This window comes from Ranitomeya variabilis, chromosome 1 (genome assembly GCF_051348905.1).
Source record: "Ranitomeya variabilis isolate aRanVar5 chromosome 1, aRanVar5.hap1, whole genome shotgun sequence".
In the NCBI taxonomy this organism is placed as follows: Eukaryota; Metazoa; Chordata; class Amphibia; order Anura; family Dendrobatidae; genus Ranitomeya; species Ranitomeya variabilis.
In genome coordinates, this window is record NC_135232.1 from 892,173,893 (window position 1) to 892,199,886 (window position 25,994).

General features: G+C 42.8%; 1 protein-coding gene across 1 annotated transcript; it reads right to left on the reverse strand.

The window, feature by feature from the left end:
• On the reverse strand, positions 1–25,994 carry METTL14 (methyltransferase 14, N6-adenosine-methyltransferase non-catalytic subunit). Its single transcript, XM_077278617.1, has 11 exons — positions 25,833–25,994; positions 24,482–24,570; positions 22,954–23,041; positions 20,453–20,533; positions 15,300–15,387; positions 14,814–14,904; positions 11,396–11,537; positions 8,381–8,473; positions 4,068–4,184; positions 3,354–3,564; positions 1–460 (listed from the first exon to the last, which is right to left on the reverse strand). Exons 1-11 carry the CDS (start codon positions 25,896–25,898, stop codon positions 156–158), a joined length of 1,371 nt encoding a protein of 456 aa, XP_077134732.1. The 5' UTR covers positions 25,899–25,994; the 3' UTR covers positions 1–155.

Here is a 25,994-nt window from a genome sequence, read left to right on the forward strand (position 1 = left end):
AAAAAAAAAATATTAAAAAGGTTGGCAGCGTCCTATTAAATGAAATTTTAAAAACTTACATTACATGAAAAAAACATCATTTTTCTTGCTTTACCATTATTTCATTTGTTACATGAGAATAAAAAGAAAAGTTTAAAGCTTCTCCTAGGAATGAATTAACGAGGTGCAAATCCACCTCTGTGTGGACCTCCCCGACCTCGGAAGTTTCCTCTGTCTCCTCTGAAGCTTCCTCTGTTCCTCTCTCGACCTCGTTCTCCTCTACCAGCAGAGGGTCCCCCACGTCCACCGCCTCTAGCTGTTCCAAAGCCACGGTCTGATTTTGGGGGTGGTGTCTTGGGTCGAAGCCTCTCAATTTCTTCAGTGCAGCCAGTTAGAGTAGAATTCGGAGCATTAAAATAGGACCCATATGTCTCAGAGTTGAAGTTGCTGTTTGTCAGTGTAGGCCCCACAGTAAGCCACCCTAGGAAATCAGATTTAAAAAAAAAAAAAAAAAAAAGGTTTTGATTGATTTCACAAAGCAATGAACCTAAAGGGGTTTGTCCACTACTAGGACAACCCCTTCTTGATCTAAATGTTTGGCTCAAATAAAATAAAGTGGGGCCAAATAAAAAAAGCAGAGAGCAGCTGCAGCCCTGGCTTCCTCTTCATGTTCAATTTGTCCGAAGGCGGGGACGATGACGTCCGCGCTGATTGGGCACAGGGCACCATGCGTCATGCAACCGCACAAGAGCCCCAGGACGGCAAGTGCCAACAACGCTGGAACGGTGCCAGTATGAGAGGAGAGTATAAGCTTTTTTTATTTTATCAGGGCCAAACATTTAGATCAAAAATGGGTTGTCCTAGTAATGTACAACCCCTTTAAGAGACTCCGGCACAATAATTAAGAGGAAGCATATAGATCTACCATTATTCAAGAATGCTGAATACTAAAAATATAAGTTATGATCTCTCAGTGTAAGAAGAATCATCAGAAAATCTACATTAGAGAGGACGTGGATGAAGATGTGAATAAAACTTTTTTTTATTATTTGCCTCTGTTGCAGTGATATTAGCTCGTAAAGTTTATAATGCTAATAATCCCTGCAAGAGTGCATTAGAAGAGATTCTTTTCTGCGGTCGGTAACCTCTTCCCCTGTACGACGTTGTGCAATAATAAGCATGAGGCATCATGCAAGGGATTAAAAGAAAAAAAAAATCCTCAAAAGAGCCAAGAAGATCAGAAATATTACTGTTGACACCTACTATGATTAAAAGTGCAAGGGGGAAAGCAAAGATGTGTGTCATTACATACACCGCTCTGCAGAAATATTGCTCTGGTAGTGATGCAAAGCAGTGTATGAGATATGCTACAGCTCTCAACTCACAGCACTGTCATCTCTGCTCTCCCTGTCCACCTGTAATCACAATAGATGCTTGCAATGAGATCTAAGTAGAAAAGCCGGGGAGACACCATCACGTGTTTCTCAACGCAAGCAATGAATAGCCAATAAAGGAAAACCACCTATGCCAAAACATGGTATCAATCCACAGACAGCTGTTTCGGGGTATGCAATGAGATCTAAGCAGGAGAGCAGAGCGGTCGCGGGTCTGGCACCTCCCATCTTCTTGCGATGCCACCCTCCTGTTGCTTCATCGCTCCCCGGCATCATGCTCCTGCGCAGGCGTACTTCTCTGCCCTGTTGAGGGCAGAGCAAAGTACTGCAGTGCGCAGGCGCTGGGCCTCTGACATTTCCTGGAGCCTGCACACTGCAGTACTTTCCTCTGCGCGATGCCAGGGAGCCATGAAGCAAGCAGGAGGGCGGCAATCATAAGAAGATGGGAGGCGCCAGACCCGCGACACCCATTGGATCGGATCACCCCCCCGGGTGAGTATAACAAAACTTATTTTCCTTATCTTTCAGGTTGGATTGGGGGCAGATATACAGCATGCTGTAGATAAGCCCTGAAAGGCAGTGGCTGTATCTTATATCGGCCAATCCTGGTGACAGATTCCCTTTGAGTTATCCCTTATCAATGCAGAGTAGGAAATTAGCAGGCAAAATGGAAGGTCCTCACTAGAGGGTCTCAGAAGTACATTTTTACCTTAATGAGAGCACAAATTGGTGTAAAGACTCTCACCAGGGAAAATATACAAATAGCCGCTACACAAAGTAAGATCATAACGCTTCAGCCATTTGCAAGGGTGACAAAAGCCATACCCATAGCAATCAGTTGTGGCGGAGGGCGCTAGTTTCATCACAATCACATTACTGTGTAGCTATTTCACGCTCTTGGACTGTAGGACGGGTGTTCGAGTAGGGATCCGCACTGTAAAGATTTCAAGAAGAAAAACTCAGCACTGCTGTGATAGATGTGAAAATTTCATGCAATTCAAATCAACATAGGACGTTTCGGTCCATACAGCTTGACCGCCATCAAATGGATGGTCAACGCATGCGGAGTGTGAAGTAGCATGTGAAGGAACGTTGTTGAGACTGCGGTCGCTAAGGGAATGCACTACTGTCAGTACAGTACTGGAAGAAGTCTTCTTCACACATTACTTCTCACTCCTTCTACATTGGCAGTCTGTCTGATGAAGGTCCAACTGTATGAACCTAAACGTCCTATGTTGATATTCTTCACCTCTATCACTGGAGTGCCAAGTCATTCTTCTTCAGACCATCACTCTAGGCACCTCCATGGACTGGTAATGATGCGATTGTATTATTTGTACACTACTGTATATTATATGGAGGTTTTTTCCTCTTTTTTTCCTCCTGTTGTGGTTTTTGCTGTTAGACTAGGACTGGCAAGCGTGAGGACCCGTGACGTGGGTTGCCAGCTTATGTATTGTGGCCATAATATTAACTAATACCTTACATTTTTCATTATGTTCTTGTGCACTTTTTTTACTTTTACTTTTTGAGGTGCAGTTGGGCCCTGATGGCTTTGTAAGTTGTGGCCTCTGTTCACACAGGACGCATTACAGTTAGCACTGGTCAGCCCGCCACATGGCGTTACTAATAGGCTAGGATCCAGTTGCTGTGCATACTCTGTGTGAACATTGCTGCAGATTATTATTTGCACTGGTGTGCCCAGCGGCCAATCCCTGATTGTAGGCTGGCTGTCTCATTTGGTATTACCACACATGTGTAGTCGCCATCTTTTACTTGGGGCCCACTGCACCATGAGAGTGCATTTGATTTGAGGCCTAGACAGGTAAGCACCTTTGCCTGTCTTTCTGTGGTGTTTTTTGTATATTATATGTGTGCATCAAAGAAAAAAAAAAAAAAAAAATACAGGTGCAGAATTCTGTAATTTAACCTTTTACTTTTCAGACATATACCCACAAAAGACCACAGTTTTACTCTTACCGGGTCTAATGGTGCTATCTCTGCCAAAGAGGTGCAGCCGCCTCCGTCCTAAACAGAAGTGTTCGATAATGTGAAAGATCTCCACAGGCTTCTCAATGTTTCCAATTTCTGGCTCCTCTGTAATGATGAGATCAATGTCCACGTTGGCATGGATGAAGTCGCCATCTGTGCTCCGGTGCACAGTCCCTCGAATGCCCATAAGGCAGTGCTCCTGTGGGAGGAAGTGCTCATTAGCCATTATGTAGAAAGAATGCGGTGAAGGTGGACATACGACAAGCGCTGTTCTTGAAGGCTTGTATAGTGAAGGTTGCCTCAGATGTGCTCTCTCCTGAAGAGAAGTTTGGAACATTATTGCTTGTATAAAAATTGCTTTTTTTACAGCTTTCTTTCAAGATTCATGAAATGGTCACTTGCTATAATGTGCAGACAGATATGTGTCAGGATGATGCACCGCTTCTATAATTTTTTCATCATCACATTAAAAAAAGAAGACATCCATCACCTCCAGGAGCAGGCTTGGAGATCGTCCTCGCTGGAACTACATTTTAATACTGCCGAGCTTTACCAACCTAGATATTGCTGGATTCACAGCACACATCCCATCGCCGGTGGGATGATTTAAAGGATACGGCGCCGATTTGTGAGCTCAAAGTTAGACACAATCTTGTTTATCCTACAAATGTCTCATTCTAGTGACAGATGGGAACACCGTACCTTTGTCCTCTGGAAGATTGCCTTGGGGTCTAAGGTCTTGGTCTTGCCAGGATTGTCTTTATTAGTTTTTATCCAACAAATGTCTTCAGATCGTCTAAAGCCCCACTTCCGTAAGCACTGCCGGTATCAACCACAAAAAGGATTGTGAAATAAAACACAAAATATCTGACAGAGGCAAGCTACGAGATTACTGCACCCTCCCCAGAGACCTGACTGCCGAACAGATGGAAGACGCCTCACTCCACTACTTTGCTAAGAAAGAAAATTCCAATTATATGAGAAATTAAAAGGGGTTGGATAACAATTTGCTGGGGACACTATGTAGTAGTATTCCAGGTGGTCCTCCTGTACTTGTTACTGTAGCCTTCCTTACAAACTGCACAGCTCTCCTGTTCTCAAAATGGCTCACGGTTCATGAACATGTGACCAGACCTGTCCAACAGCCTCCTCCAATAGAAAAGCAGCTTTCACATGTCCACGGTTTTCCTATGGACAGGTCTGGTCACATGTTCCTCTACTAGGACCGAAAAGCCATGCAGTCTGCAAGGCTACAGTAACAAGTGCAGGAGAAGAACCCGGAATACATCCATATCAGTGCCTCAAAGTAATGTTCTCCACATGTTTGTTAAAGATAAAGTGGCCAACCCCTTTAAGCACGCTAGCAGATCCTTACACTGCATTTAAATGCCACAGTATTAGACCTCTTCAGAGAGGAGCGCCGCATATTTCAAATAGCCTCTTAAGTCAATATCGACCCTTTAATGAGCCTTGGCATGTCACTCCCCTTGGATCCCGGGCAGACAAACCAGATCTCACACTTGGCACTGATGAGGGGCAGCACACCAAAACCGTGTCTGCAAATGAGATTCTTGTTCGGCTTTTCTTTTTATTTATTAAGTCATGTGGCAAGGCTCATTAAAGGGTCGATAGTGACTTTTCGGATTGCTACTTCCAGTAGGTAGCAGTAGAGTTCTAGTCCTCTTCCTTTCTGTAGAGGTAATTTGCATATTTGACTTCCCTGAGGAGCATTGCAAGGCTTAAAAGTCTCCTCACACTGTCATGCCAGGCTTGGCATGTCACTCTCCATGAGGAGAAACGTTACTCCTTGGATCCAAGAATTAGAACATAAATAAAATACAAAGCAGTTTATGTCTACAACAAAGTGAAGGGGTTATCCAGGATATAACACTAATCTTTTAGGATCTGCCATCAACGTGTGGTGGTTTAGATCTGTATAGCAGCACAATCAGCAGGAAGAAGGGGCAGCAGTCCTGTGCCGGAGTGCCATGGCCCTTCACTGCAGAACCCAATATAGCACCATCTATGCATGTGCAGTTCAGTCTGGTACTGTAGGACATAGGGGACATTGTTAGTTTGGGCAGGAGGGGAACCGCATCAAACAACTCATTTTGTAAATAAAAGTTATATAAAATATCCCGGTTTTGCCCGGTGACCACACAGGCTAAACAATAATTTCTTCGTCAGTGGGGTGACACCAACCCTTACAAATTGTAATTGACCCTGCCCATTTTATATTGCAATGTACCCCAATGCTGTACCCAGTGTTTGGGGTGAATTTGTTTGTATTCCATGGTGATTTACTGCTTGTTCTGACTCTTGTGTGTTGTCCATTTGATAAGCAGTAGGTGGCAGCAGAGATCTGAGCAGTGTCCCCAAAAGAGGGCATGAAAGTCTTCACCCAAGGGTCCATTCACCCAACAGAGAGCTTGTGAACATGGCAGTTCTGGGATTATACTGCAACCAGTGTTCACTACAAGGTAGAGGGAACCTGCGTTCTGCAAATTGTCTGACCCCACATTCAGTAACGTGCGATGCAAGAAACGAGACATTACTCTGGTTGCCCCATTTTGCCCTACTGTAAATTAGAAAAGGTCATAAGCAAGTAAATGACGTATGTAGCCGATACATCTGTGTGAATAAGGGACGTCTTGTTTCTGTACTCCACTAGTGTGTGTGCTAAAAGTGCACCTATAATCTTGTCTATAGGTCATCTACATTACCAAACACAATTATTCATCCCCCACTGCAAATTAGGATTTTAACCAAATTTATACCTTTCAGCCATTAGCAGTACACAAATCAATCAAGAACAAAAAACTAGCTCAACACGGCTACAGTAATATGATGAGTGGTTTCTCCAAATTTAAGACAAAATTCCACTTTTAATGATGACTGCAGTCTCAGAATTATTCAACCCGGTCATGACAAGCGTCTTTAGCACCTTTGGCTGCCATCATCTGCTGCAGACGTGATGTATAACCAATCACCAGATTGTGGCATTACTGAGGAATGTCAGCCCTTTCCTCATGGCAGTGGCCAAAAGTTAGTACATTTTAAAAGGAAACCTGAAAGGGGGGATTGAATAATAACTATGTCCTGAGCACAACCATTAAAAACAATACTGCAACAAAGAATAGGACTACAAAGCAAGCAGTAATGTAGAGCTGATGGCTGTACTCTGTGTACTCATCCACCGGCTATAACTAGTTTAAAGGGACCCATCTACTTGTCAATGCTGTGAAATTTAAAGGGGTTGTCCAATGATAAAAGTACATTGTAATCAAAAGATCTAGAAATAAAAATAAGTTCCAAAATTGGGTGTGTCTAATACAAATGTTCCTGTGCAGAAAAAATCTTATGACTGTGCAACTGTTATGTACAGTCTTATTTGATGTATTCGATCATCCAGTTCATGGTCGGCCATACCACAGCTGCTGGCCAGGGGAGGAGGCATACGTGACTATAAAGACAACACAGCAGGGCTTGCAGCTGCTTATTGTTTCTGTGAGGTAACATTTCACTGCCTATTTGTTTTATCACAGGAGAGAATGTTTTTGCTGTCATCAGTCATATGAGCTTGTTATAAATCAAGTGAGTGACATACGAGCTCAACGAATGAGGGTTTGAGTAGCTCACAAGACAGTTATCATGGCAGACACGCTCGATCTTAGAAGAACAGGCACATTTAAAAGTTTCTCTCAGCACAGGAACATTTTTTTTTTTTTTTTTAAAGGGAACCCGGAACCAGTCAGTAAGATTTTGTAATGTAAAGATATGGCTGTAATGGCGCTGTAATACTGATTACATTGATACCCTTGGAGAAGAAGTCAGCTTTGTTCTTCTTCTTTAGTAACCTCTTGAAGTTTTCTGCTAATTAAAATTCAGCATTCAAGGGATGGAATGTACACGGGGTCTTTTCCTCCCTGTCTGTGACTCCCCAGTGATCGGGTTTATTCTTTTTATAGCTTGATAGATCGGGTGATTCTGAACGTGGCGATACCAAATATGTGTACGCTTGATTTTTCTTATTGTTTTATTTTGAATGAGGCGAAAGGGTGGTGATTTGAAAGTTTTAATTTTTTAATTTTTTTTTTTTAAACATTTTTTTTAAAACTTTTGGCATGCTTCAATAGTTTCCATGGGAGACTAGAAACTGCCATAATCCGATCGGCTCGGCTACATACAGGCCAATGTATGTACCGGGCAGCATTCATAGCAATCCGGCAGTGACAACCATAGAGCTCTGTTGGAGACCTTTGGTTGTCATGCTAACCCATCGGCGACAAGCAGTCATGTGACACGGGTGCCGGTGGGTGGGATTTACGGCGCGCTTGACGGAAGAACGTGTTAAATGCTGCTGTCAGAGTTTGACAGTGGCATTTTACTAGTTAACAGCCGCGGGTGGATCGCGATTCCACCCGCGGATGTTAGAGGCACATGTCAGCTGTTCAAAATAGCCGACATGTGCCGGAAAAGAAGTGGGCTCAGCGGCGGAGCCCACATCAAAGGGAGGGAGTCCAACATCAGAGTACTATTATGTCCGATGTCGGAAAGGGGTTAATAAATCGAACTGTGCGCAGTGTTCATATGCCTTTTTTTGTAGCCAATGAGAGGCCCTTTAACATCCTGGGTTGGCATGACATCTTTGGCGCCATTAAATTACACAGCAAGGCCAAACTGACAGAGTACCTTTAATCCATGGCTGAACATGAGCGTTGTACACTTTGATCATTCAGACTACAATGACAGATTCACTATATCACCTTAAAAGTGAAATTGTAAATGCTGTCAGGATGAAAATCCTATTGGAAACTAGTCCACGTGATGCGGCCAGTGCAGACTGTAGAATGAAACACCTACCTCGGCACACATGGCCACGTCTGATATCAGGAATGCCTGACATCTTCTCACATATCACGCTACACACCTGCATTATACAATATGTCCAGTGTATGTGACAGGCAGGAAGCAGCCGCCAGCTGCAGCTCTATAACAAGGATTATCCCACTTACCATCCTACCAAAATCCAGACCTTCTCCGGAGCCGCACCAAAGGAACACAAAGGCCCTGGAACCTGCAATGCCTTCAATATCAAGTTTCATTATCTAAAACAGAACAGAGACTATAGGATTAATGACTTCATTTATACGTTGCAGACATGTGTGACAGGTCATCAAGCCCCAGCGCTCCCATTATAACAGCACCAAGGCTGACATCACGGCTAAGCTGTAATGTGCAGCAGATGTGACGAATGGAAACTAGAAAGGCTGAGATTCCATCGTAGTCCTGAAAAGAGTGATCGCTGCTGATTAAAGAGCCGTAGCCAAATTGGAGAAGAAACAGTTTCCACGGCAAGATGGAGCCGCTGAAATGGATTCCCCATCAACAAATCCCTAGACTCGATTGTCCTGAGATCAGGTTATTACAGGGATCGTCTAATTTAATGGAGAATCCATCTTCTGAAACCTTATCTGTAAACCACAGAGGAGAGCATCTCTGGGGAGGAGCCAGCAACATTGTAATATCTCAAGGGGCTTTCCAGAAAAAAAAAATCTGCCACTGCTCTCGGTGTTCGTTATTGTCTGCAGCGCTTACGACATGTCGACAGCACTGCAGCCAATCATTGAGGTCAGCGGCTATGCTTGAGTGGATGTCACGATCTGCATTACTCACCAATTGGCTACCGCACTGTCAACGCAACATGAGCGCTGCAGCGGATATGAGACACCAGAAGGTGCAGCAGAGACTTAGTGCTGGACCTGGGGAGGGTAAGTAAAGAACAATTTGGTTTCCTTTACCAAACTTCAGGGTTTAAAAAAAAAAAAAAAAAAAAAAACAAAACAGAAAACCTCTTTAAATTGAGCCTGTCAGTACAAAATGACTGTTCAAACCAAGCACTGGCTCTCGGTACACCATTGGTGTTGCTGAGCAGTTCATTGCACCTTACCACGACTATGTTTTCCCTCTTTCTCTGCCTCCTATTAGCCAGAGCTGTCAATCAAAAAAGAGGAGGGCAGAGACAGAGGGAAAACCACTTTACCAAAAAACCAAGGAGAGAGTTTCGACCCAAATTTTCTTTTTCTTGTTTCAAGTAGACACATTAACATGTAACCAAAACAAACTACTTGAGAATGTAACCAATCACACAAAAAAGTAGATATAAATATGATAAAACCATAATATTTTATTGAATATAAAGACACTAACAAACAATAACACAGACAATCGGAGGAGGCACAAAAATACATATATAGATATTCATTCTGTGCAAGGACAACTGGTAACAATATATCTACAATATAATGATGTTATGTCCTTTCTTATTTTGCTCAACAGGTATGTATGAGACACGGCAAGGAGCCACTATCAGATAGAAAAAGATGTATAGTAAAGTGCATTGTGCATAATGCTGATAGCAATAATAGTGACTAAATGAGGTCTAACACCTAGCTTCTCCATATATTAGTTTCTATAAAGTCCAAAAAAGTTTTTTAAAAAGATTTTAAAGGTGCATTATATATGTGGTTAGCCTTACCAGTGCTCATGATGTGTCCGTGCCTCGACCCCGCACTCCAACGCGCGTTTCGCGGCACGTTGCTTCAAGCAACGTGCCGCGAAACGCGCGTTGGAGTGCGGGGTCGAGGCACGGACACATCATGAGCACTGGTAAGGCTAACCACATATATAATGCACCTTTAAAATCTTTTTAAAAAACTTTTTTGGACTTTATAGAAACTAATATATGGAGAAGCTAGGTGTTAGACCTCATTTAGTCACTATTATTGCTATCAGCATTATGCACAATGCACTTTACTATACATCTTTTTCTATCTGATAGTGGCTCCTTGCCGTGTCTCATACATACCTGTTGAGCAAAATAAGAAAGGACATAACATCATTATATTGTAGATATATTGTTACCAGTTGTCCTTGCACAGAATGAATATCTATATATGTATTTTTGTGCCTCCTCCGATTGTCTGTGTTATTGTTTGTTAGTGTCTTTATATTCAATAAAATATTATGGTTTTATCATATTTATATCTACTTTTTTGTGTGATTGGTTACATTCTCAAGTAGTTTGTTTTGGTTACAGATGGAAAACCAGTAGGTGGGAAGGTGCACTGAACTGTTAGGCCATGCTGAGGGGGCACCAAGTACCTCGGCTTGGTTTGAGTAGTCCTTTTTAGCAGACTTCCTTTAATAAAATCTTCCACAATTACAGCTGAAGATGTCCAAATACAGATATCTATAAATAACTAATGTTGGTGATTATTTACTAACAGGAGAATAAATGTATTGTTAGAGGCAGGACTGTGCAGCCATGCCAAGGGAAAATGAGAAAACAAGATCATTTTCTATGGTTTTTATTCAAATATTAAGCAGCTAAATACATGACAGAAACAAGGTAAACTAGGCCAAATACATTGTATATTATAATTTGGAAAGCTGTGACCTCCACCAGCTGAAGAAAATGGATCAAGACGCCTAATTAGAACATGGCACTTTCAGGCAGAATTCAATTCTTCTCCTGATACGGATTCCCTACAAATAGAGGAAGGAGATTGATCTCGCCCTGTGCTAACAGGTTGGGGACAGAATTAACCTTTGGTCAAAGCTGAAATCTCATGGGAAAGATAGACAATCTGCTCTTACACTGCGACTGTCTGCCACTCCTCGCTCAGTGTGCAGACAAGGAAAAGACACTGCAAAAAACCTCTGGGTGGCAAGAAGATCCGGACGAGGCATCGTCACATTCACCGTTATCCAATAGTAGCCCAAAACTCCAGGGGTCACGTACAGCGAGTATCAGAGCAAGTCATTAATAAACAGATTAATTTGTTTCTTATGGAGTTCTTGCCTATATCTCGGTCAATAGGGGAAATTGTGACCTAGAAACTTCAGAGTCTAATGTCAGGATTCATTATTGGATCTTCCCAGAACTTTACAATGACTTAATAAACAGGTCTTAAAAAACGCAAATAAGGATTTAGGCTCTAATATTTCTATCTGAATACATCACTTACATCTTCCCAGGTCCACCAGTTTTCATTGGCGGCAATGCCAGTTTCTCTGTAATATTCCTCTAGTGGCGGTTCCAGGAGGATGACATCAAACTCGCTCTTTAACTCTCTCAGATCAAAGGTCTCCAGGTCGGCTTGTAAGTACCTGCAAAACGGGAAGTAAAATGGTGAAATTCCTTCCATCTGACCACAAAGTCTTATAATCTGGCCGTTATATTATCTGCAATATCATAAGACATTAAAGGTCAGAAGCAGAAGAGCGAGAAGGGAAAAACAACTGGGAAATTCCTCCAATTAAAAGACAAAAGTTATATCAGCAGAGCTTGGGGTGGTGAACTCTATGTACATTTTTATGACCGCCCAGCGATGCAAGACCCGGACCCCGGCAGGCAGAGACGCGGACCCCGGCAGGCAGAGACGCGGACCCCGGCAGGCAGAGACGCGGACCCCGGCAGGCAGAGACGCGGACCCCGGCAGGCAGAGACGCGGACCCCGGCAGGCCGCTATGCAGCATGTCGGTTTTGTAGGACATAAACCCTAGATCATCCACATAGTGGCATTAGATTGTGCACCCCAATATGGATCGGACTGATGTGAGAGACTGCAATCTCCGAGCAGATTGTGGAATATAGTGATGAAATTCTGCTCAGAATGGTGAAATAGCTCTGCTTTAACGTGAACTAGACGACTGTTCAATCTTTATCCTTTCCCCCCTGCCCCCACAAAAAGAAGAAAAAAAAAACTGAAAAATCTATTATCTACAACACTGATCATGGAAGCAAGGATTATTTCAAACCTATAACTGTGAGATCAATGTAGACAGAAGCCTGTACGGCGCCAACACAGAAGAATAAATTCTGATCTGCTGCAACAACAGAGTACTGCCACCAGGGAGCGATCAGGAGCTGGCCAACAGCTGAATAATGGGCGCAGAAGCAGTATACAGCTATAATGGCCCAACTTACTACAGTCACCCTGCAGCACACAGCACTAACTAAAGAGGAGACACAAGCGGCATTAACCACATAAAGAACAGGGGATTTTTCATTTTTGTGCTCATTTTTTCGGTGCCTTCTTCCAAGAGCCATAACTTTTTTTTTTTTTAGTAGTCATTGCGATATGAGGATTTGTTATTGTGGGACGAGTTGTTATTTATTCTCACATGACGTTAATAGTACAAATATGACAATACCAAATGTGCATAGATTATTATTTTTTTTATAATTTAAGCAGTGAATTAAAAAAATTCAGACACTTGTAAAGAGCACATGTTGATTGTGTCGCCAATTTTGAAGGCCCATAGAGGTATTGTTCTCCTGTTGATGGAGCAGAGTGGTGGCTCATTTTCTGTATCCTGAGCTGATGGTTTGCAGATTCCAATTTGGGGTGCATAATGTTTTGATGGCTTTTGTATTTTTTTTTTTTTTCTTTTTAAGGGAGGTGTCCAAAAAACAATTCTGGTGTTTTGTTTTTCTCTTTGCAGCATTTAGTGTATGTTACTTTTATTTTGATTCACCACACTTTCGTGGACGCTGCAGTGCCAAATATGTTTATTTTTAATGGGGGATATAGATGTGTGATTCAGATTTTCATAATTCCCATATATTTCGGACTTCTCATAAGACACCCCAGGTTTAAAGAGCAGAAAATAGGGAAAAAAATGTACTACTAATTAAAAGTTCCCTAGCGGTGTAAAGTAGCGGAGGCGCCATCACAAATGTTACTGTGCTAGGATAGAATGGGGACGTAAAATACCTATTGTTAGATGTGTTTTACTCACATATAGCTTCACAGCACGTTCATTAAAGGGGTTGTCTATATTTGTCATGAAGGTCTGCAGTCAATCTGTGTGACTGCAGACTTGTAAGTCCTCACAGTGTGCGCTATCAGGATTCTCCAGTGCCGGCAGCGATAGCGGGTGGTCATGTGATCGCACGAATGCAAAATGTATATTTTTGTTCACATTCCAACTAGACGTACACTACCTCGCTCAGTACAAGTGAATATATACACTGATGCTTGGAGAGTAAACGCACAGCTCTGCTACAGATGCACATTTACATACACACTGCTCTGCTAAAAACACACGTGTATATACACACACACACACACACTATACATTTCCCCATTTTGAGGTTCCTTCCAGGTTATGTGATTATGTGACTAGAAAGGTCCATAAGTTAGTTGAGAGAAAGGTCCTTGAGCTGCTCAGGACATGCAGGCCCAAGTAACCTCCTCTCCAGCCCTGCAGCGATCCCATAAAGCAGGAGGAGAGAGCAGTCCTCTCAGTGATCGGGAAGGGCACGGTCTCGGTGCTTTCATGGATCACAGAAAGCAGCCTCCGGACAATAAGAAGCACTCACTTCCTAGCAAGATACTTTCTTGCTAAACAGCAAGTCTTCTAGTTGGAAAAATACGGTAATGGTTTTTTTTTTTTTTACTTTATTTTTTTTAGTCTTCATAGGAGACATGAACCTGCGACTGCCTGATGGTTTATACTATATAGTGTCCTGCAGTATATAGTGAAAACTAAGGTTTCCTGTGAAGCGCAGCCTGTGTGCAGCAACAGTGCGCTGCAGCAGGCCCCCAGCTAACATGGTGGTCCATCGGTGATCAGCAATCTCTTTGCAGGGGAACAATGCGAGCCAGTGTGCACGTGCGCCAGCAATAATGTCTCTCAGAGACTGATAGCAGCGATGGGAGCTCTTGTTAAAACTCCGATGCAGGTTGGCATCTACTGTGTATGGAGGGAGCCCAGCTCCTGAGCTCCTCCACATACAGTCACCCCAGGGCTAACATACATGTGAGTGACTATGTGCCAAGGAGTTAAAGTAGAGCATCCAGAATCATTTTTCTTCCCTAATCCTTTATAAAGATGTAAATAATGTAGTTTAAGTATTAACTAGTTACAAATCACTGTTTTCCTTGGTGCCCTCGATGGTTCTCTTCTGGCTCACTAGTGTCTACCATCTGGTGCGGTGGCAACTTTCCTTGTAGAAAACCACGTTCACACGCTCAGTATTTGGTCAGTATTTTACCTCACTATCTGTAAGCCAAAGCCAGGAGTGGAACAATCAGAGGAAAGTATAATAGAAACACGTCACCACTTCTGTATTTATCACCCACTCCTTGTTTTGGCTTACAGATACTGAGGTAAAATACTGACCAAATACTGAGTACTCGGGATTCCCAGAGCTAGGCTCAATAGACTTCCACTGAGAAAGTGACTTCTGGTCCACACACAAACCCCTATGTGAGCCGGGTATTCTGATTTCAGGTCACGTTGGCCAGAAGAGGATAAGTGAAATGCGGGTTAGTATTCTAATACATTTCATACATATTTAGAGGAAATTAGGGGAAAACAAATTGGGGGGAGCACTTTAAGCAATACTGAATGATATACACTTAAAGCCACACTTACATTGGGGGAGTATTGGACACTGATATTAAGTCATCCTTCAGTCTGATCAGCTCTCGGAGTTTGGGATATTCCTCAAACCGGTCAGCTAATCCTAAACAGGACATGGAAAAGGTGTTAGCAGGTTCTGGAAAGAAGCCCCGGAATCCATGTGCAGACAATCATGTGCTACATCCAGGCAGTACTAGATCAGACAGCAATCCCATATGTGTCTGGCCGCCTCTAGACAGGAACTTATTAGAGGGCCAAGCCCTGAACTCCTTGCAGATACATATACATTATGTACATCCCAGGGGCAGGAGACGACCTCAGATGAAATAATATGAAGTTTGCAAACCCTACAAAATCCCTTAGAGAAATACACCAATGGCTAGGACTGTTTTAATGCTAAGGGATATAAAAGCTTTTCGGAATAGCCCATAAAAGTAATACATAAGCAGCGGAAAGTCAGAAACAAACAGCACACTAATCCGACAGCAAATATCATACCAACGTCTCTGATGAAGTTTTGAGGTCTGTGGCCCGTGTCAACAAAATGCTGGCAGTAGTCATTGTGGGGATTCAAGCTCTGGGTTCCCTGCAAAGAGAAATGGTTAAAGGGCAATGAATGTAGTGTCATGGGGAAGGGACTGGTAGATCAGTGAGAGAAGTAAATCTAATAATTCTGTAATCCAAGTCGCAATTACAGACATATTAATGCCCATGGAAGAGTCATCCACAGTAGTGCGGACAGAGATAGAGAGCGCGCGCTGTGAGGACACCTTCATCAGCCATACTGGGGTACAGATGGGTGCCATCACAAGGATATTTCAGAAGATGGTCCAAACCATAGGTGTAGAATCTATTATGGGCCAAGTGCCAGATTCTGGGATTGTACCAGTCCCAAAAAACACATAAAACTTGTAGGGGAATCTTGATTGGAGATATATAATGACAGTATTATAAATGCCATAATCTAATCAATGGGGTCTACTTCTGGATCCCCTATTTAAAACTCCAGAAAAAAAAAAGGAGTCAAGCTGACCATACAATGAGCACAGCTTTCCCATAATTTACTGAACACCGAGTCCAAGATGGCTGTCAGCCACATAGACTGGCATCATGGGCCACATACGGCCCCTGGGACATAGGTAGGGCCCCCCTGGTCTATACTTTAGTGTTCACATGGTGGATTTGCTGAGGATTTCAGTGCAATGTAAGGTGCTGAAAATGCATAAAATGTCATCCATGTGAAGCAGACGTTTTGTACATGTCATTTTAGATCAGATGCTTGTCACTTTGCACAATTTCACCATTTCAATGTATAGGGGTCAAAACTGCAATGATTCCGCAGTAAAATCGTTGGTGTGAATAGTGTGAGTGGTAAATGCTCCAAGTTACAGAATCCTCAATATCAATGATTACTATCCAAGGAATGTAATGGTAGGTGCAGATGTGGCAGTTTTACCACAAGCGGCTGCATCATTGGTTTCTAGGATCCTAATCATTGACACCAATAAATAATCAAAGTTACAAAATCCCCATTTAAAGGGCTACTCTCAAGCTTAAAAGCTATACCTCATCTATAAGAGAGGGGATAACAACTTCTTGATCACTGGGGGTCCGACTACTGGGACTTTATTGATACCGAGACCCAACCGGAGCTCTGAAGACCCTCATGTGAACGGAGTAGTGCTTAATCATACACCCCTCCGCACCATTAATTCTTATAGGAGTGTTGAAGACCAGCTGAGCGAAGGTCTTGAATTTTCCGGCGGTCTGACTACAAATGAATGGGGCGGGAGTGTGCATGATCCACCACGCCTCTCACGAGGGTCTTCAGATCGGTCAGACCCACCGTGATCACAAAGGTATCCCCGGCCTATTCCATGGATAGGGGGAAATAACCTTGAAACTTGAGAATACCGTTTGAATCAATGTCTACGCTAAACAGAAAAATGGCAATTTGTATGTGTCCATTCATGTGGATGGAAATTTCAATACTAACCCCACAGTTAAACTAGAAAAAAGTTGGCAGCAGGATGAAACAATAGAGGCGAGTATCCAGCAACAGGTCTGAGAGAGCGCGATTAAAAGGAAAAATGTATTACAGTTTCATTAAAAGGCAGAGGAAGAAAAATAAGGGTAGTCCCGGGAACTCTGCCCTGCTAATCCAGTAGATCTGATGCATTTCGAACTAGGTAGCTCTCATTTATAGTCTGGCCAGTGTTTGTAATCCCGCCCTCCCGGACCTGCTGCTGGATACTTCCCTCTATTCCCACAGTTACCCTGTACATGCAAAACAGAATTTTGATCTTTATGGCTTGCACAGATTTTAGTTCTCAATGCAAATGATGAGAACAAAATTACGATGAAGCAAATTTATAGTTGCTCAAATGTTTACATGGGTATAGACAGTAAAAAAAATGTTGAGAAGGGAATTAAACTTTCGGTTCCTTTAATAGGAAGCACGACATGGGTTCTGTTCACACCACAATCACGCTTCGGATTTTACTAGATCAAAACAAACACAATGAAGACTCCTAATGAAAGTCAATGGATATCCTCAACTGCACCACTGACAAAAAGAACTGCTGCGTATGATGGAAGTGCCATATAAAGCACAGAGCTGGAGAGAAGACAGTGAGGACCATGGGCCGGAAACTATAGAAATGATGCCTGACCTGCTTTTCCCAGGTGATTGATAGGTCTCTCGCTATGGGAGAAACCCGTCAATCACCCCGAGCAGCACTGGAAAATTAGCGGGAGCATTTCAAAGAAAAATATACATGGCTGCAATTAAGTGCATGTTCCCATTAAAGGGGTTAAACGTTTAAGCAGAATTTTACTACATACATGGGAAACCTTAATAAAAGCAAGGTACTCATACTTATAACAATATTCCGCAGCATTGTCCCTCAACCACAAACTGCTTTCTTTCAGACTAAGGCCACAGATGGAGGCGCACGTGGTGGGACAATTCTATCAGCAATGTTCCTGGCCATCCAACAACCTGCAAAAGTGCAGATGATGGTCCAGTACTGACATGGCCGAACCCTTATCTGCCCTCGCACAGGTCCAGGTACACACTTCTGCCATAACATCGGGTTTAGCCAGCGCTCCATCCCACCTTCCCCTCTTTAATCTAATTAAAGCTATACTTTATTAATATTCTTACTCGTTAGTGTGAATTAAATCTGCAGCAAAACCGCTGAAAGAAGTGATATTCTGCAGATGTAAATCTGTTGTCAATCTTCAAGGGAAAAATAAGCAGCATGTGCATGACACTTCAGGAAGCTCAAACACTTGGCTGGTACTAAGAAATCCTTAGGGTTTTGTGATAAATCTGAAAAGTTTGCACAGACGTTTACAGTTTAAAAAAAAACAGTTATTAGGAAAAAAAAAATACAACCCATAGGCTGTGCTCACACATTGCGTTCCGATTTTTTCCAAAAATGAGGCGATAACCGCTTTTACAAAATGAAAAGGTCAGCTACACCACCCAGGCTGTATGAGGGGTGAAGAAATGGGTTGAATACACAGATGTCCTGTATTCCAGCCGACGTTCCTTGGTATTCCTCATCTGACAAAGTCCGCTACCTGACACCGTCCAGGTCCCTTCTGCATCTGACTTTAGCCATTTTCAGCCCACCCTCAGTTTTCTCCTGTCTTTAGAATCTGCGGCCCTTCTTTGGAAGTAATGATACACGGTGCTATGGCCGGCATGCTCAATAAAACAGTAGTAACAGCATCTTTACAATGCGCTGGAAAGCCGAACGTCACAAGATGGATTACCAGGAAGAATTCAGTCTGAAGAAATATCTGGCTTGGTTCTGTTGCTGATTACATGTCCACAGTAAAGTAATGGCTTGAGACAAGTCAGGAGGCTAATTGACTTTTCCATTTGTGAAACGTGAAACCATTCAGCGGAATATATTAGTAACCTTCCACATTAGCTCGAACCTTTGATTTTATGCCATTCGTTCGACTGCCCCTTTGTCATTTTATGTGACAGCCATTTCCCTGGGCGCTCGGAGAAAGCTCTGGTAAGCAGATTTTCCCAGGGAGCCCTCACACTGAATTTATGTAAGGAACGATGTAAGACCTTTCTCCAGAAAACCTCAAACAGCAGCCAGCTAGGGAATAATCTCATTAAATCCTCCTTGCAATACTCTACAGAATCTTATAATCCGACACCTTTTACCAATGCAGAGATGCAGAAATTTCACATCATCAGAGGTAGAAAATTGGGAGGAGAACCAGTCAGGAATTTCATTCATACTTGGGTGATGGCTGCTGAACCCACTAGGGAGTTAAAGTGAAAAGGAAAGGCCACACTATAAAATGGAAGCCCTCAAGTGATATGTAAGGCCAAACTTTGAAGTGCAGACCCGACCCTACAGGGCTTCCCATAAAATAAAATCTTAATAATACTAAATTAGGACTGAGTACTGTTGATGTACGTACTAGAGAACATCAAACTAAGAACAAGCTAATTATCACTACCTATTGCTGCATCAGCATTCTACCAGCACTACAAGTGCTAGAACCTCCTTACTTCCCAGCATACATTGCTCTGGCCACTGTTAAATGGCTTGCCTGCCCTGAGTTGACAGCCGACCACTCTTATGTAATTCGCCTTGGCACCTCGGCTGCTAGATAAACAGGCAGTGGACAGCAAGTTAAACAGACGGAAGACACCTAGTGGCCTGCATTTTGGCATTATTATTCGGGGGTAGGACAACATCAGTATTAAGAAAGGGGATTTGCAGATTTCATATTTAGTACATATGACTATATATAGGTTTGGTCATCTTTATAGATAAATGCCCTCTATTATGTGACTTCCGGATCTGAAAGGAGCCCCGATTTTCAGCTTCGCGCTCCAGCCCTGGGTGGTCTTCTCCAGGTTTGTGTCGGACACAGAATAGCACTTCATGTGACACATGACCAGATCGGCGTGAGAAGGAGGCTGTCTGACTGATCCTTCCATTATTTTTAGAGGAGCACCACTTTTCTTGGCATTTATACAATGTGGGGGTGCAAAGAAGTATTATCCAAAATCTATATTAGGATCAGCCGCATTCAGAAATTGATAGAAAAAAATTATAAACCTCTTTATTCACCCAGGTACATGCAAAGTTTCAACCAACAACAAAGACCAGCAATGGTTGAAATATTGCTTCTTGAAGAAATACATTATATTTTTGGAACCTCTTTGTTCATATGATCACTTCCATAGGTAAGCCAGCCCCCTTGCCTGTCTAGGAATCGGCTGCCTTTGCTATTTAACTTGCCCACTCAGACAGTCCCCTTCACACACTGCTCTGGTCATGTGCTGACACGGGAAACGCTGTCCAGATGTAAAGTGGAAGAAGACCTGAAGGGACTTGGGGTGCTGGAGTTTTTAGCCCAAAAAACAGCATCTTTCACACCAAAAATATATTGGCCCATGGACATAGTTTACTGAGTTAAGGACATTGAACTACATTTCTTTAGCTGGAAATCACCCGGAAAATGAGATCAAGGTCTGAACATCCAGTGATCATTGAGGTCTTTTAATGATCCAATGCATTAAATGAAGAATAACAAGAATTCAAAACTGAAAAAAGGAGAAATACATTTTGCAGAGATTGTACTGCAAGGATGAGCTTAGTAAATACCTTTAGGAAAGTGCTAGAATCTTTGTAAATTTCTTCTTTATAGGGAAGGTTCTCTTCTTCCTTTTGTGGTTCAACTGTATCCTGGAAAATAACATTACTCAGTTTAGAAACAGTATATATTAAGCATTGAAATCATGAAAACCCTGTATTCTTTACTGACCATCACAGCACCTGCAAATATACCATCCTCAGATTGAGCACGGTCTCTGATCACAAGATAGCTGTCTCATCATGAGACATACGCTCTAAAGAGAGGACACGGGTACAGTTCAGCACTGCGGCCATCATTGATAAGAAGGTTAAAAGGGGTTGTCTGGCCTTAGCTAAACGTTTTCAGTCACTCTGTGACTGCAGACTTGTGAATCTTCACAGCGTGCCCACTGCGAGGATTCTCCTGTGTGGGGAGTGTGACAAGTATGGGATTTGCATACATGCAGTCACATGCTGACTAGACAAGCAAGGCCAGACACGTCTAGTTGGAATGTGGCCTAGAGTATGCAAATCAGATTCTCTGCTGGCACATGACCGCCCTATCCCGGCTCCAGCTCCAGCTCCAGAGAATCCTTAAGGCACGTGTAGTGTGAGGATTCACAAGTCTGCAGTCACATGGAGCGACTGCAGATTTATGGAGTGACTGCAGATTTGTACCCCAAGTCCGGACAACCCCATTAATATTAAAGGATCATCTTCCATTTTCAATCCACTTTGGACCAATCAAAGTTCAGTTTTTATTTGCTAAACTAAATTGGGAAAAAATATTCCTATGCAGAATTGTTTTGGGGGGAAATAACCCAGGGGTCTCTCTTTATAAGGCTGCATTCACTTGTTCGATTTTACAGTGTGTATGAACCACGATTTCTGGACCAGCAACAGGTCTCCTGACCCAAACTTAGCAGCCCGGTATAGGATTATGAGGCTTTAGTGTCTGGGTCAGAAGACCTGAAGCCGGTCCAGAAATCATAGACCGTACATAGACCATGGGACTTGGACAGGTGAATGCAGCCTTAGGCCTCATGCGTGTTGCAAGTACATGTTCTATCCATGGCTTTTACAACACGTACCCATTGTAGTCTATGGGACTTCTCCCTGCAAAAATCAGAAACATGTTTTTTACCAGCAGCACAGATGACAAGGGCCAATACAAGTTTATAGGTCTCTGAAAACACACGTACAGTCCGAATGCTGTCCGTGATCAGCATTAATGTGATTTATTTATCCACACGTTAAAAATCACTAATGAGACATTGAGGAGATCAGTCACAATGCACACAGATTGAAAACACATTCATGTGAATTATACCCTTAAAGTGGAGATCAGATTCATAGAACAGCTCCGATGGACTCTTAGGCCACGTTCACACGTTCAGTATTTTACATCAGTATTTGGTGACTTTTACCTCAGTATTTGTAAGCCACAATTAGGAGTGGGTGAGAAATACAGAAGAAGTGGTGACGTGTTTCTATTAGGCTGTGTGCATACGTTGCTGATTATTCGCGTTTTTTTTTTTGCATTTTTTCGCTATAAAAATGCGAAAAAACGCATACATTATGCATCCCATCATTTAGAATGCATTCCGCAATTTTTGTGCACATGATGCGTTTTTATTCGCGAAAAATACGCATCGCGGTAAAAAACGCAGCATGTTCATTAATTTTGCGGATTTTTTGCAGATTTCCCACTATATTATTGCATTGGGAACCTCCGGAAAAATAACGCACCAAAAACGCGGTAAAAACGCATGCGGATTTCTTGCAGAAAATGTCCGGTTTTGCTCAGGAAATTTCTGCAAGAAATCCTGAACGTGTGCACATAGCTTTATACTTTTCCTCGGACTGTTCCACTCCTGGTTTTTGCTTACAAATTCTGAGGTAAAAAAGTCACCAAATACTGTATGCATGAACGTGACCTTATTCTACATCTATATTCCACTCAAAACAGCGGAGAAATGTGTAACCGTTTTTAGCGGATAGCACAGGATTTTAGCTTCCATATCCACAGTGATTACCGGTAGTTTTTTGTCGGCCATTTTGCTCTTTAATATTCCCTTACAGCTTATCCTGAGGTCGCATGAGCAACAGGCCAATACTGTGTGTGTGAAGGGTGGCCAGTATTATAAGTCACTTTCATCTGCTGCAATGCTTGGGATAGAAGGAAACGCCATGCTGGGCATTTAACCGCTCACATGTCGCAGTTAATGCTGACTGTTTGCTGTGGCAAACATGGGTGGAACACTGGCCTCAGTTTTGCCACGAACAGGAGCATATTAGGCCCTGCAGGACACAATTGGGTGCCCGTCAGTATAACAACACTGCAGTACAGAGAAGCATTCTGATGCATTGTGTCAAGATCCAGACAGGGACCAAAGAATGTAACAAAAGGAAGACGAGGGAAAAACAAAATGGAGGTCACACATTACTTCATTATAGAGCTACGTGTCAATGCAAAAAAAAATAGTGACAAGCTTTGAAATGCAGTAATGCTTTATGTGCAGCGCCATTACCTTGCATTCTTCCACCACTTCTTCACTAGCCTCCCCTTCCTCTGGAGGTTTCCTCTTCAGACTAGGTGCCGACGTGTCATATGAAGATCTTTTATATAATAAAAAACACATTGGTAAATTTTACTTTGTAATACAAAATACAATTCTAGGTAAAAAAAAAAAAGTTTTGCTTGTTTCATAATAAATAGCTGCTTCCCAGCCCAGCACAAGTATGAGACCAGCACACTGCGCTGGAAAGGGTAGAAAACAAAGGAAGAGTTGAGCGGTCCATTCAATACTGCACTTGCGCCTGTTTCTGAGAGTTTTTGGTGTTTTAAGAAATTTTTTTTTTTTGTGGAACCAAATTCATCTTTTCATTTGTGCCCGATTTGAACATATGCACATAAAGTGGGTGAAATAACTATTGAATGCCTAACCAATTTTCTAAGTAAAGATTTCTAAAATCATGCTATGACTATGGGCATTTAACATGCCAGATATGCGTCAAGTGTTATAACTTTCCCACCTTCTCTCGTTTTTAAATGGATTACAAATAAAGCACTATCGAGTTTTCCCCGGGTGGAAGTGCCGAATGCCTTCACTTGTTTCTACAAGTAATGCAGTCAACCTCCATGGCCTGCATGCACGCTCACCATGCAAGACTTCATTGCTGAACAGAAAGCATATTCAAGCACGTTTACAGTTTGCTCAACATTTAGACAATTATATGAAATACAGGGAGAATATAGTCTGCTCACATGGGACCAAAATTGAACTCTTTGGATGCCATAATACACACCATGTTTGGAGGCCAAAAGGCACTCGATATCACACCAAAAACACCATACCAACAGTGAAGTTTGGAGGAGGAAACATCATGCTGTGGGGAAGTTTTTCAGCAAACAGCACTGGCAAGCTTCATATAATTGATGGAATGATGAATGTACAAATGTACCGAGACATTCTTGATAAAACCCTGCCATCTACCAGGATGATGAAGATGAAATGAGTGTGGACATTTTGGCAAGACAATGATCCCAAAAATACAGCCAAGGAAACTCTCAATTGGATTCAAAGAAAGAAAATAAAGCTGTTAGAATGGCCCAGCCAATCACCTGACCGGAATCCAATAGAACAGTTATAGAAGGAACTAAAGCTCAGAGTTCATAGAAGGAGCCTAAGCAATCTTCAGGATTTGAGGAGTGTTTGTGTGGAAGAATGGGCCAAAATCACCTGAGCAATGCATGAGACTAGTTTCTCCATGTGACTTGAAGCTATTATCACCAACAAAGGCCTTTGTAAAGTTCAGTAAGCGTGCCCAATACTTTTCCCGTGTGTTATTTCTCATTATTATATATAACTTAATCTATGGTTTGATTTCTTTGCCTGTGAGGACTGGATGGATTGTTACCCACATCTGGTGAGAATTTCATGTCAATTGTACCTTTAGAAATATATTTATTTTGAACACTGGTGACGTGTTTAATACTTATTACACCTGCTGTGTATAGTTATATCTATAATTTGCCCATAGTTTACAATGACTTACCGACACATTTCTCTGGCTTCTGCGATTTCCCTTTGCTCATCTTTGCTGTTTAGCACAACTCCAATGTTGTCAGCGCTTTCTGCACCCAGCTATAGAAAATACAAGCGCGTACTCATATTTATTGATGCCTTATTTCTCAGCTTGGCAATATAACTAACGCAGCAGCCCCTCATTCTGAATATCAGGGAGGCTCACGGCCTTTAGATACACCTGATCAAAAAGTCTTACTGATGCGCCATCACTCGCAATATCAGGAAGACCCCATTTATTAGCAGTTTTCTATACATCTGGGATCAAAAGAGATTATCACAACCACAAAACTTGCTTCTGTCACCAAGTCAGTGCAACAGTTAGGCCATGTGCACACAATGTGGATTTTGCTGTGGATCTTCTGCAGCTGCGGGTCCGCACCAGTTTCCCATGAGTTTACAGTTCAATATAAACCTATGGGAAACAGAAAACGCTGTGCACATGCTGCGGAAAAAAATGCGCGGAAACGCAGTGGTTTACATTCCGCAGCATGTCACTTCTTTCTGCGGATTCCGCAGCGGTTTTACAGCTGCTCCAATAGAAAACCGCAGTTGTAAAACCGCAGTGAAATCCGCAGAAAAACCGCGGTAAATCCGCAGCGGTTTTGCACTACGGATTTATCAAATCCGCTGTGGAGAAATCCGCAGTGGACCAGAATACGTGTGCACATACCCTAACAGTGGCCCAATCGTGGGATTGTTCCAGTACTAGATTGGAGCCCGAGTCTCTGCTCACAATGGCCGCAGGGTTTCTATTCTTAAAGGATGAATCACGTGGAGTTTGACCAGGAGGAGATCCATTATGAGACGGAAAGATCAGGGTTAAGGCTCCATACCTTATAAAGAGGTCACAGACACGAAGCGGCCATATGGGCCACACGGTGGTCTCTGTACCCCAGAACTCGCCATTGCCTTTAACATAATACAGCTGTATAGCAAAGTGGGGTCTAATAATAATAATCGTGTCTCCACATTCAGACACAACGGAACGTTATGGGGCGGTCATTTTGTACCCTGGACAGATGTGTGAACACAGCCTGAAGCCCCCTGGGTATTGGGTAAGGGTCCTACGATGAGTGGGGGCTGGGCATGCTGACACTGGCAGCATGGTACAATACTATAACTAGTCTACCAATATGTCTGCCTCATCTACATCGGTCCTGTGTAGCACTCAGACCTGGGGGATAGGAGGCTGGAATAGTAATCTGGGCACCGTCTACTCCTGAGGAGGCATAGCGGAGACAGGCACACAGTGACCGTGCGGTACTACAACCCCCAGCATGCACTGCACACATCAGTCCCTATGACCGCACGATCATCACCTGCTTGGCCAGCAGTGTCCTGCGCAGCTTCTGCCGGGCTCGGATCTCCTGCAGGCGGCTGTTCATTGCCTCTCAGCTCCCGGTTTCCCGGTTCTCAGTGCTCCAATAAGGTTTCTTTCTATGTGTCGCAGTATGATGACATCACCACCGCATTTCCCTGTA